General features: G+C 53.8%; 1 protein-coding gene across 1 annotated transcript in view; it reads left to right on the top strand.

Moving 5' to 3' along the window:
- The window catches only part of LOC104132608 (dual specificity mitogen-activated protein kinase kinase 3), a 45,265-nt gene extending 30,511 nt beyond the window's left edge, over positions 1–14,754 (top strand). Inside the window, exons 4-15 of the mRNA XM_035901346.1 lie at positions 1,130–1,162; positions 1,585–1,654; positions 3,538–3,586; positions 6,486–6,599; positions 7,098–7,217; positions 7,678–7,794; positions 7,935–7,986; positions 8,793–8,920; positions 9,546–9,623; positions 11,819–11,958; positions 12,755–12,800; positions 13,270–14,754. Coding sequence (XP_035757239.1) covers positions 1,130–1,162; positions 1,585–1,654; positions 3,538–3,586; positions 6,486–6,599; positions 7,098–7,217; positions 7,678–7,794; positions 7,935–7,986; positions 8,793–8,920; positions 9,546–9,623; positions 11,819–11,958; positions 12,755–12,800; positions 13,270–13,353 — 1,031 coding nt within the window. The 3' untranslated portion in view covers positions 13,354–14,754. The remainder of the gene's footprint in view (positions 1–1,129; positions 1,163–1,584; positions 1,655–3,537; positions 3,587–6,485; positions 6,600–7,097; positions 7,218–7,677; positions 7,795–7,934; positions 7,987–8,792; positions 8,921–9,545; positions 9,624–11,818; positions 11,959–12,754; positions 12,801–13,269) is intronic.
- Positions 14,755–16,085: the final 1,331 nt, after the last annotated feature.

Genomic DNA, 16,085 nt, shown 5'->3' with positions numbered 1-16,085 from the left:
TGAAAGTCCCGCTCCTTGCCTCTCCCCTCCCTTCCCCGGCAGCCTTTGGAATGCTGGACTTTGTTCGCATGCCTGATCCTGGTAGCTGGGCAGGTAGGAGCTGTTTTGAAGGGCTGTCCAAGGCCACGCCGAGCCGTCTGCTCCCAGCCCGGTGCATGGAGCACACTTCACTGTTCATGCTTTTTAATGCATCTTCCAGGTCTGTGCAGCCAGAAGCACCTTTAGCTGCAAAGCGCAGCTGCCCCCGTGTTTCTCTTGGGGGGGATCAGCACTTCGATGCTCTCAGCTGTATCACTTCAGCCCCCCATCCCAGCCACTCATGCTCTGTTTATTTTCCCAGCAATCCGGGGTAGGTCGGTGAGCTGTTTGCTGGTGGAGGACTGGCTGGGGTTTCGGTGAGCAGCCTGGGGTCTGTGGCACTGCAGGGAGCTGATTCTCAGCCCTGCACAGGTCTCCCCTGCCCGTTGCTGCCCACTGACCCCCCTCTTGTCCCTGTAGTTTCATCTGCAAGTGTTTTGGCCTGCCCTGGACCTGCCTGAACCCCATTTCCCTCTGCAGCAGTGGGTTATATTATCTCGGTGCTGTTTGGAGCTGGGGAGGAGTGAGAAGAGAGCATCCTCTCGCCCGTCACTCCTGATGGGGTGGTCTCAGCCTCTGCAAGCCTGGCTTTGTGGCCAGTTTGCAGCTGGCTCTTACAGTCAGCTCCTGTCTGGTTTTGCTCTGGTTTTCCCTTCGTTGTGTGTGTGGTGTCCCTTCCCCTGCTGGGTCTAGCTCCTTGGTTTTGCTTGAGGTCTGATGGCCGTCGCCCTCCATGCCCGATCCAACCCATGCTGCAGAACAGGTCTGGCTCTTCCCAAGAAGGCCTGGGTAGGGGACAGGGACCTGTGGGGCAAGGAGGAACTGGACAAGGAGCATTTTCGGGTACCCTGAGCATCACTAATGGCATGGGGACCTCTTGTGGCTGGAGAAACGGGGATCGGGCCAGGCTCTGCTGGGCTGGGCTCTGGCAGCCCGTCTGCCTCCTTCTGCCCAGGCAGGGCTCTCCTTGGGCCGTGCGTGGGACCCTGAGTTGGTACCCGGCAGGTCTGGAGGATGAAAGCTGAGCTGGTGTCTTCCTTTTCTCTTTCAGATTCCAAAGGATCCTTGGAGCCGCACAAACCAGGTAAGTGCCCAGCAGAAATCGCAGCTTTAACCCATCTCCTGAACATCAGCAATTCAAATCCCCAAAGAGAGGGGACTGTTAATGGCCACGAAGGGTAAGGAGCACTTTTGGGGTGTCTGAGGAACACTGCAAGGCAGTGCTTGGCTGCGAGACTTAGAAAATGGTCTCTGTCAGTGCACCCCTGGGTATTTCTGCAGGCAAGTGCTTGACAGGAACACTGAGACCCACTTGTGCCTCTGGCTCTTGCCTGAAGTTCTGGGCAAATGGTCATGAACACTTCGACCTTCTTGTCATCTTGCTGTAGCTGCACAGTGTAGGGACTCCAAGCCCTGCCTCCCCTACCTGGTGGCTGCAGGCAAGACGAGGTTTGAAGGAAGAAAAGTAAAAATGCGAGTTGCTCACGTGTGCGTCTTCTTTTCCAGTGAAAAGCAAGAAGAAACGGGAACTGAGGATAACATGTCCCCCCATCAAACAGCCCGTTGCCAACACAACGTAAGTGTTTCTGCTGCTTAAAGCCAGCTGGCAGTTCTCTGGAGCTGGATTCAGCGCCGTCTCGAGGGGAATGGCCTGTGAAGACTTCACAAAATCAGCATAGTTCATTTTTTTTTTTCCTCTTAAGCTTTGGCTTGTGGGCGATGAGAAGGAATTGCACATGTGTGCATGTGTGCTTGCATCTCTGGGAGGTGCCTGTTTGATTTGAGATGGCTGGCAGGCAAAGGCTAGGAGACTGCTGGGAGACTCTCTTCAGTCTTTCTGTGCTGATGCCAAAGGGCAAAGACATGGTGGAGAGAGCAGATCTGCCCGAAGGAAGAAGAGGGGAAGGTTTTTAGTGCAGGGGAAGGGAAGAGGTGGTGGCAGCTGGACCACGGCAGGAGTAGGGGGGTGAGGTTTGGGGGGTGCTCTGCGTGGCAGGACATCCTCCCCCCGACCTGTGTGCCAGGGCTAGTTTGAGTTGTTTGCAGCTCCTCGCCTTGGTGCGAGGAGGACATGGACATCTTAGGTTGTTGTGCTGCTTGGTGCTGGGGGCTGGTGCCCAGCAGTATCTCAGGGCACTGGAATTTCTCTCTGCCCTGTTTGCTTCATGTAGCTGATGCTTGTTATGCTGTGGGGGAGAGCCCAGGGTAGCGGTGCTTGGTTTGACAAAGAGCAGATGGCTAAAATTCCTCTTCCGTCATGCTCTTCCAAAGCACTTTGGGCTGCATCTCCACTGCTGAGCCTTGTTTGTTCCAGAAAACCTTTCTAGAGACCCTCCCAGCTCCATGAGAGCAGTGAAATCCCCGAAAGGGGAAATATCACTACCAAAACCCCCAGGTAGATAGGGTGGATCTCCTTGGGGGGGAGCCCAGGGAACTCCCCCGTTAATGCTGTGCAGCTTAGCATGCACACGCTGAGCCCTGCATGGAACAGCCACCTCCTTCCCCCATGGGTGCATCTGTCTCTGCTCCTATCTCTGTTTGAATTTCCCCTGGAGAAGGCATCATGCCAGAGTTTGTGGCGTGCTTGCATGCCCAGAACACTCATGTAAAAGCTGGTGCAAGCTATCCGCAAGCCCTTTTCCCTGTGCTTTTCAAGTTGCAGCGCAAATATTTGCACAGTGCAAGGCTTTTGCTGTGAGCCTGCAGTACTTCCTTGAAGCCAGAGGTTGCTGTATTGCTCTGGTGGGAACTGGGAGGCTCAACCAGTTGGGCAGTCTCCCCTTTTAGGAGGTCCCAGGGGATGGGGAGAGCAGAGAAGCGAGGCACGAGGGACAACACGCTCTCGCGTCCGCTCTAAAAGTACCGTGCTGCCCATAATGGGAAGTGGGCAGCAATGAGGAATAAAGCCATAAAGGAAGACTTTTACCTGTGTGGGGTCGTGCAGAGCGTGACGCCCGAGTGCTGCCTGCCCTGCCTGCCGCGCTGCCTGAAAGAGGCCTGCGAGCGTACACAAATGACTCACGGGTGAGGAATTACCTGTTGTTCCCCCGGCGTGCGTTTCGGGCTACGTGGCTGTCCTGTTACAACGCCTGCCTGTCAAAACTTGACAGCTGAGCTGCTTTGCCACAGAAACGTCTCATCCCGTCGGCCTTGGTTCTTTAGGCTCTCCTGAGCAGGGATGGTTTCGTAGCCTGCTGGTGCGGTGCATGTCTCGCCTAGCTGGCTCTCTGGGGTTCCCGCTGGCTGCCCGCAGCGAGTGCCTCGTGGGTGTGGGCTGAGGCGTTACCGGCGCGATTAAAGCATTTGTAAGTGTTTGGAGGGGGCTGGTTTGAACCCACAACAACAAGGTACAGTGGAAAGCAGCGGCTGAAAGTCCTCGAAGGAACGTGAAACCTGGCTCTGGCCAAGAGGGTTAATGAAGCTGGGCTTTCTCCTGACTTTCTCTCTCTTTTCTTGCAGGCCCCCAAGGAACTTGGACTCCAGAGCGTTCATTACCATTGGAGATAAAGTACGTGTCAGTGTGGTTTATTTTTCGCTTGCTTCCAATTCTGTTTGCCCCTTGTATGGGGAGTTTTATGGATCGTGCCTAACACCCTGTCAAACCAGATCTCGAGATTTCGGAGCACCCCCTGAGAAGGACGGTGCCGTCCTGGTGCAGCCTTGTGGGATGCCTCTTTGCAGGGTTGAGACATCCCACAGTGGGACCTTTCCCCTGTGGAGCAGCGGGGTGTCTGTGTATTTTGAGCAGTTGGGGAGCTGAACATGTTACCCTGCCTGCAAGATGGCTCGTCCCCCAGCCCGGCTGCTCGCTGGCTGGTCTCTCCCATCAAAAGCTGGGAATGCAGTTTTGTCTGTAGAGGGAGATCACTGTGGTCCCTTGACAGCCCCACCGGCCACCCCGATCTGAATGCACAGACCCAGCCCATCCACTCTCAATCAGCGTGGCCTCGCCGTGCTCTCTGGCCACCCCAAACAAAGTCCCCTTTGTCCTGCTGACCCGAGGGCCGTGTTACTGCCTGTGGCCCAGGAGAAGCTGGGCACAAAGCCCCTCTCTGGCTCTCCAAAGCCTTTCCTAGTGACCTGATGAAAAACACTGCTAGAAATAGCCGCTCTCTTTTATTTCATTCTCTTGTTACGGGCTCTCCTGGGGCTGTGGAAGGCTGTTTGCAAATGAGCTAAAAATACTACGCATTGGATCAGCCCTATATCTGGCTGCTTACCTTCTAGGTGGGGAGGTGGCTTGGCTGATGGGATCTGGGCCCCTCAGCTGTGGTGCAAGGTTTTAGGGTTAGAGAAGAGATCAGAGAGGGGAGAGGAGAGGAAACTTTGGCTGGGTCAAGGGAACAACCCACTGCTTGTGTCATTTTCTGGCCATTGGGTCGGGTGTGTTAAATAGCTTGGGGAGAGCTGCTCTCTGTAACAGCCTGGGCATGGCGTGTGCAACGGGAGAGCGCTGTAACTTGGGGAAATCTCTAGACTCGCTTTCCTTCCCTGCTCCGCCTGCACCGGTGTTTGCAGGAGGGGTCTGATCCAGGTATTTTTGCAGCAACGCAATGTGGGATTGAGGAAGAGGGCTTGGATAGAAAGCCACGGGTGTGGATGATGACCTCAGGTCCATCGGATCCGTGCAGGTGATGCCCCGCGTCCCCATGCTCGGGGCATGGGGTGAGCGATGCTGGGGAGGGGAGCGCTGGCTCTGTCGGTGCATTGCCTCTGTTGCTGGGCAGGGTGATGCTGGTTCCTGGAGTGTGCTGGGAACCGCCAGCTATTGAGGGAAGCCTTAGGGTAAATGCCAGCAAAAAGAAAAAAAAAAAAAAAAAAAACCCAAAAAAACCAAAAACCAAAAAACCAAACCAATAACCTGGAACAATTGCAGAACACGTGTCCTGAAAAGCACCACCAGATCCTTCCTGGAGGCCCCTGCAGGCGCTGCAAGCCTGCACTGCTCCTCCGCCAGCTGCCCGGGGCGGCAGGGCGGGGGGGTTGGATGTGTCCCCATTAGCCCTGCTCTCCTCGTTTCTGGATCTCCACCGTCCTGCCCAGGAAAGGGCCGGCACCTTCCTGTGCTGGGCAGCGCATAGCTCAGCGCTGAGCTCAAGCACAGACCTCTCTTGCTCCCTGCCTCGGATGCCGGCCAGGCACATCTGGCTCAAATAAACAGAGCCGGGGCTGGCGGGAAGGTCTGGCGGACCCGGTCACTGCTGGCCGTGTTGTGGCCAGCGCCGAGGGGAGCTTGCTGGCCGGGAGCCCGGCAGCCACATCTCCCAGCTTGGCTTCTTAATGCCAAAGGCTATTTCCTCTCTGCTCTGGGTGTAGCTCGCAGGCACGGTATCCGGCCCTGTGCCGCGGATGTTTCCCACCCTCGCTGCCTTTGTGGCTACTGGGGCAATTTGGCATCCTGGTATTATATTTTTGTTCCCTGAGACCGAAGAAAAACTGGAGGCTGGGATGAAGCCTGGCTAAAAGAAGGCCTGTGACTTATTAGGAGCGATGAACGCAGGGGCTAAAAATAGCCCGTGTCTCACTCAAACAGTTTGTGCCCTGCCCAGCAGAGCAGGCAATTACAGGGTAATACGTCTTTAGGGAAACTTGTTCGTGGGTTGTGCAGGAGCTCGCTGGCTCCCTGCTGCGTGGGGCGCTCGCTTGGCTGAGCGCTGGCCGTGGGTTTTTTTTCCAGCTTGAAGCAAGACTTAAGCAGTTGCGCTCGCCTGAGCTCCCTTCATTGGTGCTAACTCACGTTTTACCTTGCTGGCTGCTTTCTGGTGGTGGGAGAAGGTATGGAAAGCGGGTAAAGCCTGCTTTGAACTCCCTGATAATTAGGAATTGAGTTGCTGGGTTGCTGCATGCACCGTCCCATCTAAGAGAGGCTTTGCGCAGGCGGAGGGGTTATTAAACACGTAGGGGTGTGCGTGTGACCGATGTTCTCTTGGGATGCAGGGCGAGGTGGGGGATCCCCAGCTGCACACGGGGATTTGGAGCTGTGGCAGAGGCTCCCAACTGCTGTTGGCACAGGAGCTGTTAAAATCCTGCAAGTCGTTCAGCCACTGCAGAAATACCCTTGTGTGGGTAATCCCAAGTAGGCAGAAAGGCACCAACCTTTGGTGCCCTTTCCAGTGGCAGCGTGCCCTGGCTTAAAGGATGAAAGTCCTGATCTCTAGCTGCAGAACAGGAATTAAGTGAGCCCTGGTGAGTACGGGATGAAAGGGTTTGGGCCCTGGTTTGACAGAGCAAAAAATATACCCATCTTCTCTAAGCACGGTGCCTCTGGGACGTATGGGGGCTGTTGGAGTCCTGTAGGTACCGTTGTTTGGAAGTGCTCTGCATGAACGAGCTGCAAGTGCTGGACCTCTGCTGATGTCCTTGGTGATAAGCGTGCCCGTGTCTGATTTCTGTCTCTCTTCTTTAAGAACTTCGAGGTGGAAGCTGATGACCTGGTGGCAATTTCGGAGCTGGGCCGTGGGGCCTACGGCGTGGTGGAGAAAGTCCGACACGCACAGAGCGGCACCATCATGGCCGTGAAGGTGAGGACAGCTGCTTGCTGAGGGAGATGGAGGTCGGGATGTGCAGCTTCGAGGGAGTGGAGAGACTCTGCTGAGCTCCACAGGTTACAGCAAAATGGGGACAGACTTATCTCGATTTGGCAGCCTCTGGTATCCCTGGTGTGGCTTGGCTGTTGGAGGGTCTGTGCTGATACCAGCTGGACGCTGTGGGGTTGATCAGCAGGCTCTGAAAGCCAGGCTTGGTGTCTGCAGTTAGGTGGTGCAAGGTTTGGATGTCAGAGTACCTGTCCAGGCTGCTGGCCTGATCCTGCATCTGCTGAAGAGCTTGCCAAGGGCTTGTCATTCATTAAAGTGCTGTCTGGAAGAGGGAATCTGGGCATCTTCTGGGGTGCTACTGGCCACAAAATAAGCCCAAAACACTTGCCCTGGCTTCAGAACTGCAGGTCCTCTGAGTCAGCCAGAGTTATGATGGCGTTATCCCACCTACATCAAACTCCTCTTCTTTCCTATTTGTCTCAGAGGATTCGAGCAACAGTGAACACTCAGGAGCAGAAGAGGTTATTGATGGACTTGGACATCTCCATGAGGACAGTTGACTGCTTCTACACAGTCACCTTCTACGGAGCCCTCTTCCGCGAGGTACTGAGCTGGTGGATGGCTGGTGGGCTGTGCAGCACCTGGGGCCCCTGCAATTGCACTGAAGGCACTAAACTGTCCCAAACCACCTCTGCTTTCTTCAGCCCAGCTGGGCTGTTTGAGATGCTGCCATGACTTAAAGTCAAAGGCTTGCCTCCATCATGCAGTGTTGAGCAGGTCTCGTTCCCCACTTCCATGTCAAGTGCCCAAGCACATTGTCTGCAGCCCGGAGCCTCAAAGGGAGCCATTCCAGGTAGTTTTGGTGGTACCTGGACATCTGTGCCCATCACTATCCAGTGCAGAGCCGATGTGCTGGTGATGTGGCCAACAGTGACTGCATGGCAGGGACCTTGGCTTACCACGTGTGAAGGGGCAGTGTCTGTTTGTCCATGTGGCCCCACCTTTCCCTTCTTGCAGGGATTTGCAGGGAATTCCTTCTCAGCTGCTTTCTCTTTGTCCACAGGGCGATGTGTGGATCTGCATGGAGCTCATGGACACTTCCCTAGATAAATTCTACAAGAAAGTACTGGAGAAGAAGAAAACCATCCCTGAAGACATTTTGGGGAAAATGGCCGTGTCTGTGAGTGCCTCTTGGGTTCTTATGTGGTTTTGTGCATCCCCTGAGTCTGTTAGAGCCCACGGCGTGTGGTGGTTTCTTTGCAGTGGAAGGCTGGGACTGTGTTTGATTAATGGATACTCTTTCATTGTGTTTTTTTCCAGATTGTACGAGCTCTGGAGCATCTGCACAGTAAACTGTCCGTAATCCACAGAGGTAGGTGCTGGATGGGGTTAGTGTGATGTGGCTGGAGATCTAGCCTTGAAATAAGTTATGTGAGGAATCCTTCCCAGTAGATGCATGGTGTGTGCCTCTGGGATGCTTACAGTGGGGTCTAATGGTACTTGGGACAATCGTGGACAGATGTAGGTGTCCAAGGCCTATGCCTGAGATGTAGCCTTCGTGCATCTGCTCGTATGAAGTTGTTCTCATCCTCCTTTCCAGATGAAGGGTTGAATACAACAACTGAATTCCTCACTACCTGTATTTTTATGGGCATCTCTAGTTCTCTTTGAGTACAGAGATGCATCAAAGGCAGCTCTTGGGGACAAAATCCCTAAATAGCCTTCCTGGCTGGGTAGTTCTAGCAAGGTGAGGGCTGAAGGAGATCTTGCAAATCACAGGTGGCAACTGTAATACTTGGGTCCTGTTCTTCATCCTGGTACAGCTCCTTGTGTACTTGTGGACCGATCATGATGGGCACGAGACAAGCTGTCCTGAGAACTTGGTAGAATTGAGCTCTTAAGGCTGTGTTGGGCATACAAATCTCTCCTAAGAAGCTGGGCATTAACTCCTCAACATTTTATTTCATCCTTTTGACCTGCTTTGTTAGAGAGGAGGGCTGTTCTGCCTGGAGGTGCATGGTTATAATTTTACTTGTGAGCAACTTTTACTTCAATAAAAGACTTGGGTTAGGGCTTGCCTGCTCCCCTCCCAGGTCAATGGGGAGTTTCCCACCTTGTCTCAGACTCTGCGATACATCTGCAAAGGCCTAATCTGCCCTCTCATGTTCTCTCTCTTAGATGTGAAACCTTCTAATGTGCTGATCAACAAGGAGGGACATGTGAAAATGTGCGATTTTGGGATCAGCGGCTACTTGGTGGACTCTGTTGCAAAGACCATGGATGCCGGCTGCAAACCGTACATGGCTGTAAGTGTGCTCGTGTGGGTCTGGAGCCAGCAGCCTTCAGCCTTTACTTGAAGGGGCTGCTGCTTAGAAATCAGTCTTGGTTCACCTCTGTCCTGAGATAGAAACCACTTCAGAGTGCTCTGGGCTTCCTGACTCAGCAGAGTCCTCCAAGGACAGGATTACCCTCCCTGTAAGCCCTGCTGTGTGGGTTAATCACGCAGAAGACTCTTCCTTTGCCACCTTCCATTTGCAGAAGGGCAAAAGACTGGCTGGTGGTGGTTGGAAGGGCTGCTCCTCGTTGGCTAGAAAATGCTGAGGCTTTTCTTGGCAGGATCATTTAATTTCATCCTGTCAAGTCAGTATGAATTTCCCTTTGCCATCTGTGGCATCTGTGTGGGTAGCTGGTGCTCCTGGGGTAGGCATCGTGCTGTAGCGATGGTACAAGTCTCACTCAGGAGCTGGAGGGGAGAGTTTATGTGGGTTGTGTGGAGCAATCGGTGCCAGATTTAACCTCAGACCCTGCCTCCATGGGGACATGAGCCAGGGGAATGCGTCCAACCTGAATTTGGAGCCAGAGGTTTGCTCTGTGGGGTTTGCGCTGGGGACATGAGATAGGGTTGTAATATCTTCCATTTTGTTGTTACAGCCGGAAAGAATAAACCCTGAGCTGAACCAGAAGGGCTACAATGTGAAGTCGGACGTCTGGAGCCTGGGGATCACAATGGTAACACCAAGGGCTTGACCTGGCACCCTGCAGCCCTGGGGTGGGGATGGGGTCTGGGGGGGCTCTAACCCTGCTGTGAGCAGTGGTATCTGGTGGCTTCACCCCTGGGTGGATGCCCATCAAATGGGGCTAAATTCTGAGCATGATAGGGCATGAGATGGATTACCCAGGGCACAGGGTGGTGCTGCTGCCCTGTGCACACAGGGGTACCTCACCCTGGGGCAAGGTAGCTGTGAGCCGGGGCATGCAGCCAACATTGCCACCACTGCTGTGACTCTTGCAAGTCAAGCTTGCCAGGAGATAATCAATCTTCTGCCCCTTCTCTTTCCTCCCCTCCCTCCTTGCATGTTCCTGCTGGATCCCTGGGGGATACATAAAGGCCTGTTACTCCCCACGTGGTTCCCTTGTACCCCTCCAACTGGTTTCAGAGCTACTTGTGTACAATGCCAGCTCCAAATAGCTCCAGTTAGCTCTGAACTATGTTGGTGTGGATGGCAGACTCCCAGGGGGCAATATCTGGATGACAGTGGGCTTAGTTGGGCATCCATGAGTCTGGCTTTTAATTGCTCGGCATTTCCCCAGGCTCTGGCTGGAGAGGTAGTCAGGGGAGCAGGGTTTGCTGCGGCTGGGTCACGGCCTTTCTGCATGCACCCCCCTCCCGTGTTAGTAAAGCCTTGCAGGAGGATTGGGGTGAGTTAGCCCGCCTTGCTGCAGCGAGGGGGGCTGTGCATGGTTTGCGGCAAGTCCTGCCTGCAGGGTAGCTCACAGCAGCCAACAGGAAGGGGAAATACTTTCAGTTCCAAAATCGCAGCTGCTCAGGATGGTTTATCTACCTCCTGCAAGAAACGGATCTTGCAGAAAGCAGCTGAAATCTTCTGGCGCCAGAGGACAAAGGAAAGCCCAGCTGCTGGCTCGAAGGGGATGCCGCCTGGGAACGCATGTCTCGCTTTCCAGGAGACTGGCTCTCTGCGGGTAGATTATTTTCAGGAATTTTTCCTGCGCCCTGTTAGCTGTGACTTGTTTCGGGTGCTGCATCCCTGCATTTGTCTGCACCGTGCAGATCTCTTGGCAAATATTCCCTCTTCCCCAGCTAGTTTTGTCCGCAGTGCCAAACCCAAGCCCCTCTCCTTGGTGTCCCCATGCCAGAGCAGAGCTGGGCTGGTTGGCTGGAAATGTAATCAGCTCCGGCTTTCCTCCCAAGATGCAGGAAGCTGTGGGATGGGAGATTGTGTGAATGACGAAATCTCTCAACCTTTCCAAAGCGGGATGGGAGAGGGGACCCTGCTGAAAGCCTGCCAGCCTGCAGCCGACCGGAGCCCCGACCTCTCTGACTCCCTCTAATGTCTTCCTTTTGGCTTGGCTTCCTGTTTTCTTTTTCTTTTTTTATTATTTCTGAAGGGGTTTGATTGATTTCAGACCAGCTGGTTTTATGGCCATTGAGTTGCAGGGCTAATCCAGGCCTTTCCAGGCTGGTGGCTTCATTCAGTTTTCCAGCAGCAGGAGCTCCCCAGGCCAGAGCCAGAGGCAGGCAGGGGGTCCCTGGCTCTGCCCTGCATCCCTTCAGGTTTCTCACTCCTCCCATTCCATCCCAGCCCACCCTACTGGGCAGGTCCAGAGGTTCTTGCTGCCTGTCTGGAGATGGGAGCTAACCCTCGGCATGAGGCAACTGCCCAAGAGCCATGATGGGCTTTTTCCTGCTTGAAAGGGTGACGGAGCAGAGGTGACTTGTAGGAAGGACCTGGTAATGGAGAGGTGGTTTGGCAAAGATCTGCCTAAGTGGTGTTCTAGCACTTAGTTTTCCTTGGGTTTGTGGATTTTTTTTTTTTGTGTGTCTACCTTATACAGTAGTAGTCTGAAGCCCAGAGGCTGGCTTGGGGGGAGAGCAAAGCACTTTGGAAGCTGGTGCAGAAATGGCGTGCTGTTATTATTATCTTTTCAAATAATCCCATTTTACATATCTTTGGTGGCTTCCTGTAAATGCATTAATATGCTGAGCCAGCCTCAAAAGGAAGTATTTTTGGCCTCTGGGTCTTTGTATTTAAAAAAAAAAAAGTGGTGTGACCCAAATTGAAAATGGTTTGTAAGGAAAGAGGTTTTTCATTTTGAATCTGAGCTGGTGGCAGGGGCTGAGGCAGGCCGGCTGCGTGGGGTTGTGCTCGTCCGGGTGGCTCATGTCAGCCTGTCTCCATCCTCAGATCGAACTGGCCATCCTTCGCTTCCCGTACGAGTCCTGGGGGACCCCCTTCCAACAGCTCAAGCAAGTGGTGGAGGAGCCTTCGCCCCAGCTGCCCACCGATCGCTTCTCCAAGGAGTTTGTGGACTTCACAGCGCAGTGGTGAGTCTCTGGCAGGGACTGGTGGCTTCTCCCAGCCCGGCTGAAGGGGAGCCCTGACCCGTGGGGGTTGGAGCAAAGTGTGGGGCTGGGTTCTGGGTTTGTCATCCTTTCGGAGCCCCTATCTCCCCACCGAGGCTCGGCCACGGCAGGAAGCGCTGCCCGAACTGGTATTGCTCTCGGCCTGACTCACCCAGGCTGGTTGGAAGGCGCAGAGGTTTCTCTTCCCCTTTTGCTCTCATCGCTGCTGAAATTTTGGTGGTTTCTGGCAAAGCGGCAATGAAACGAGAACAAACCCCTGACAGCGTCTGGGTGCCTCTGGGTGAAAGCTGATTTGTGGTTTTGTGGGTACTATGCGCAGTAGCTGCTCTCTTCGGGGTGTCCCTCTGCTCCCTGTGTGCTGCTTGGAGCTGCCGGGCAGGGGGTGAGCCCACCACGGCAAGGCTCAAACGAGCCTTGAGATGATCTGCCCACCCTACAGACGGTGGGAAACCATCTCCTCTCCTCCCCATTTGTTCTGGTCTGTGTGGACAAGCAAGGCTGTGTGGGGCAGACTGCAGCGAGCTGCTTGGCTTGTGCTTTTTGTGGCAAAACACCATGCGTTGGCCTTTCCCAGTTACCTGACTGGCTGCTTTGCTGGTAGTTCAAACCTGCTTGGCCAAGGAGGGAGAGGAATGGGTGCTGCCCATGAGAAGGATGTCAGGTTGGGAAGGGGAGATCCCTTGTGATTGACCACGTACAGAAAAAAAAAAACAAACCCCACCCTTACAGCCTTTCTCTCCCATTTTTTGTCTTCCAGCTTAAGGAAGAACCCTGCTGAGCGAATGAACTATTTAGAACTTATGGTAAGTGTGAAGCCACTTCTGCTGGTCTTTATTGCAACGCGTTTCAAAAGTCAAATGAACGATCCAGCAGGTCCTAGGAAAATGGGAGGTGTGGGTGATCTTTCAGGCATGGAGCAGGATGGATGTAATGTGTCGAAGGTGGATGGGTGCGTTGATTTCAGGGGTGTTAAGGTCAGGGTTTCTAGGTGGTTTTGCCCTCTTGCCCTATCTGCTCTTGGCAAGTTTAGACCTCAAATGATGGCAGTACAGCTGCTGAGGGCTGTCCCGCAGGGATTGGACCTAGAAATGCCAAACTGAAAGTGTTAGTTAATCTTTAAGCGAAAGGATGGTGTCTGTGGGAGCTTGGGGAGGAGGTTGGTGTCCACCTCTCCCCCAGCACCTCCCCAGCTGCGTGACATCCCCCAGGGACTGCTCTTGGGCTTGTCTGTCCTTGGGTGTTGGCTGATGTTGTCTTTGGTCTTGTTGGCAGGAACATCCTTTCTTTACCTTGCACGACACCAAAGAGACTGACATGGCCTCCTTCGTGACAGAGATCCTTGGGGAAGACTCCTAACTCAAACTTCACGGCTTCGTGCGGTCCCCTCCATCCTGGCTTCCCTACAGAAAAGCGAATGAGGACTCGAGTTAACGGTGGTTTGCACAAATCGCACCTCCCCAACCCATGGGCATCTCTGGCCCCATCCGACCTCGCAATCTCTTTTTTTTTTTTTTTTTTTCTTCACCCTGTAAATCAAATCCCCCAGGATGAGCCTTTTGAAGCCAACACTTTTCCAACTAAAGCCACGGAGACTGAAGGCTCAGGAGTTCCCTGATGATGCCAGCGTATCCCTCCTGGGGAGAGGACTGTGCCCGTGGTGCCTGAGCAGGGCCAGGGCAGAGGGTGCCAGAGGGCACCTCCCCTCCCCAGCAGCCTGGTGCACAGTGCAGGGGGCTTGTGTTTCTTTGCTGCCTGGGGAAGGCAGAGAGGAAAAAATGCTGCTGTGCTTGCCCCACTCTTCTGCCCTGCCTGCCCAAATTCCCTTCCCCGGCACCTGGTCTCGCTCGCCGTCCCTTTGTGCCTGACTCTCTGCCCCCAGGAGCCTATGCAGCTTTTTAGGGGACCGTGGGGCTCCCTGGGCATGCCACTGTTCACACCAGAGGCTGCTTTAATGCGTGCCTCGACATCTTCATGACCCTTTGAGGCAGCACTAGACTGGGTGTCCCCCTCCCTCAATCGATACACTGCTCCCTTGCTTGGGGGGGGGAGGGAAGGCATTTTTCGATGAGCCCACCTTGATGCAAGCTGCGACCCACGTTCTCCACACGCCTGCCCACGGGACTTCAGCACACACTGCTCCCTTCCCCACACGGGCACGGGGTGATGGAGAGATGAGCAGGTCCCCAGGCGCTGCCTCTCTCCCCTCCAGCCCTGGGCTGGGAGGACGCATCCCCTCTCCGGGCACTTTTGCAGCCCCTGCCTCCATCTTCCCTGGCTCCTGGAGAAAACGTTGCTCCATCTCCCTTCCAACCTGGAGTTCACGTAAGACCTCGCACTGTGACACCTGCTCGTTTCGGAGGCCGTACTTGCACCCCTCGTGTCCCCAAACTGCCTTCGAACCCTCCAGCTGCCCGCCGAGGTGTCAGCCGAGATCAAAACCCCAGCGACTCGCACGGGGGCTGCAGACAGTTGTACATTTTTATGTCTATATATAATGGACTTTGTAACATGTTGCCTAGTTTTAATCTAACTTGCTATAAATTAAAGCCCTTCTGTGGGGGAGGAGGGAGGGAGCAGTTCCTTCTCCGCGAACAAATCCACTGTGAAAACCTGATGTGTTTCCCCGCTCTCCCACCCTGAGCACTCGGCCAGGAGCTATGGGAGCAAAAGGGATTTCTGTCTTCTGCTGTATAGGATCACGGGATAAATGCACCGGCTGTGGATTTTGTTGGGTTTTTTTAATGGATTGAGTTTTCAGAGGGATTTTTTTTTTCTTTTCTAATATATATTTGTGTGTATGTGTGTGCGCTATATATATATTATATATTTTTAAATCAATGATGAATGTGTGAATGTCTGTGTGGCCAGCAGATTTGGTGAAATGGCTAGCATTTTTCCTGGCTAAATTTGGGGTGGTGGGGAAGGGGTCACTAGAAGATACCCTGGCCTAAGCCTTCTTTTTTTTTTTTTTTTATATATAAGAAAAGAAATGCATCTAGTTTTTTAACTGAGTCTTTTAAAAAGGTTTTTCCTGAAATTTGTGCCCTGGCGCTCTGGATTTCAGGGTGCATTTCCAGTGGTCAGGGTGCCCCCACCCCCTGAAGGATGATCTCCCCTTAAATTCATTGCTCCCCACTCCTGCAGCCTGGGGGTTGGAGCAGCACTGGGGCCCCCCTGCCTGGAAATGGGGCTGTTCCAGGGCTGCTTGACACCATCTATTCCTGTGTGCTGCTCCTGGGGGGGATGCTGTGCTGGGACATCGTGTGGCAGCGCTTTTCCCCCCATCACCGCTCTCATCCCCTTCCCCGAGTCAACAAACCCCGAGAAAACCAGCCCAGGCTGAGCTGCCCAAACCCTGTTCAGCTCTGGTTCGACCCTGACACACACACACCCCCCCCCACACCTCTTCGTGTAAAATAAGAAAGTGATTGATGGTCTCCCCCTTCTCCTTCCTCGGTCCCCCTCTGCAAACCACCCGACGCTCTCCGGGAGCACCCTTACCCGCTTGGTTTGACAGCTTCACGGCTGAGATGTACAATTGTATTTTTTTTTCCCATAGTTGGTTACTTTGCCTTGGTTTTTGTTTTGATGTTGAGCTTTTGGGTTTTTCCCTTCTCTCCTTGTTCCAACCCCATTCTCCTTCCTTTATCTCAGTGGGTTTTGGTGCTTTTTTTTTTTTTCTTTTTTTGCTTTTACTTTTTTTTTTCTGCGTTTCTTTTCCTGGAGGAAGTCCCGTTTCCCTGTATTTTGGGGAAAGGGTTTAGGACCCTGTGGATGAAGCAAAGCTTTGCTGAAGCGGTGACCCCGCCACCCCCGTGTGCCATCTGCTCTGCTTCGCTTGACACGGGTCTTACCTGCCCCTCTCCCCATCCCACGCTTTCTTGTCCTGCTGTGTCCCCTCTGCCATGGGGGGGGCAACCAGCTTGGCTTCAAGGTGGACGAGGGCTTTGATCTGCAGTGGCAGCCCTTCTCGCCTTCTATTTTTGGGAACGGTGTGTACCCCTTCAACCCAGTCATTGTTTTCAATAAAATTTGCCCTCAAAGCCGCTTCTGGTCGCCTCTTGTTGCTGTTGGAGCATCGGCCCCTG

The sequence above is a fragment of the Egretta garzetta genome, unplaced genomic scaffold (genome assembly GCF_000687185.1).
Source record: "Egretta garzetta isolate BGI_Z169 unplaced genomic scaffold, ASM68718v1 scaffold299, whole genome shotgun sequence".
NCBI classification, from domain to species: domain Eukaryota; kingdom Metazoa; phylum Chordata; class Aves; order Pelecaniformes; family Ardeidae; genus Egretta; species Egretta garzetta.
Note: the sequence above shows the minus strand (reverse complement) of the source record. Positions and strands in the feature narration are given on the sequence as shown.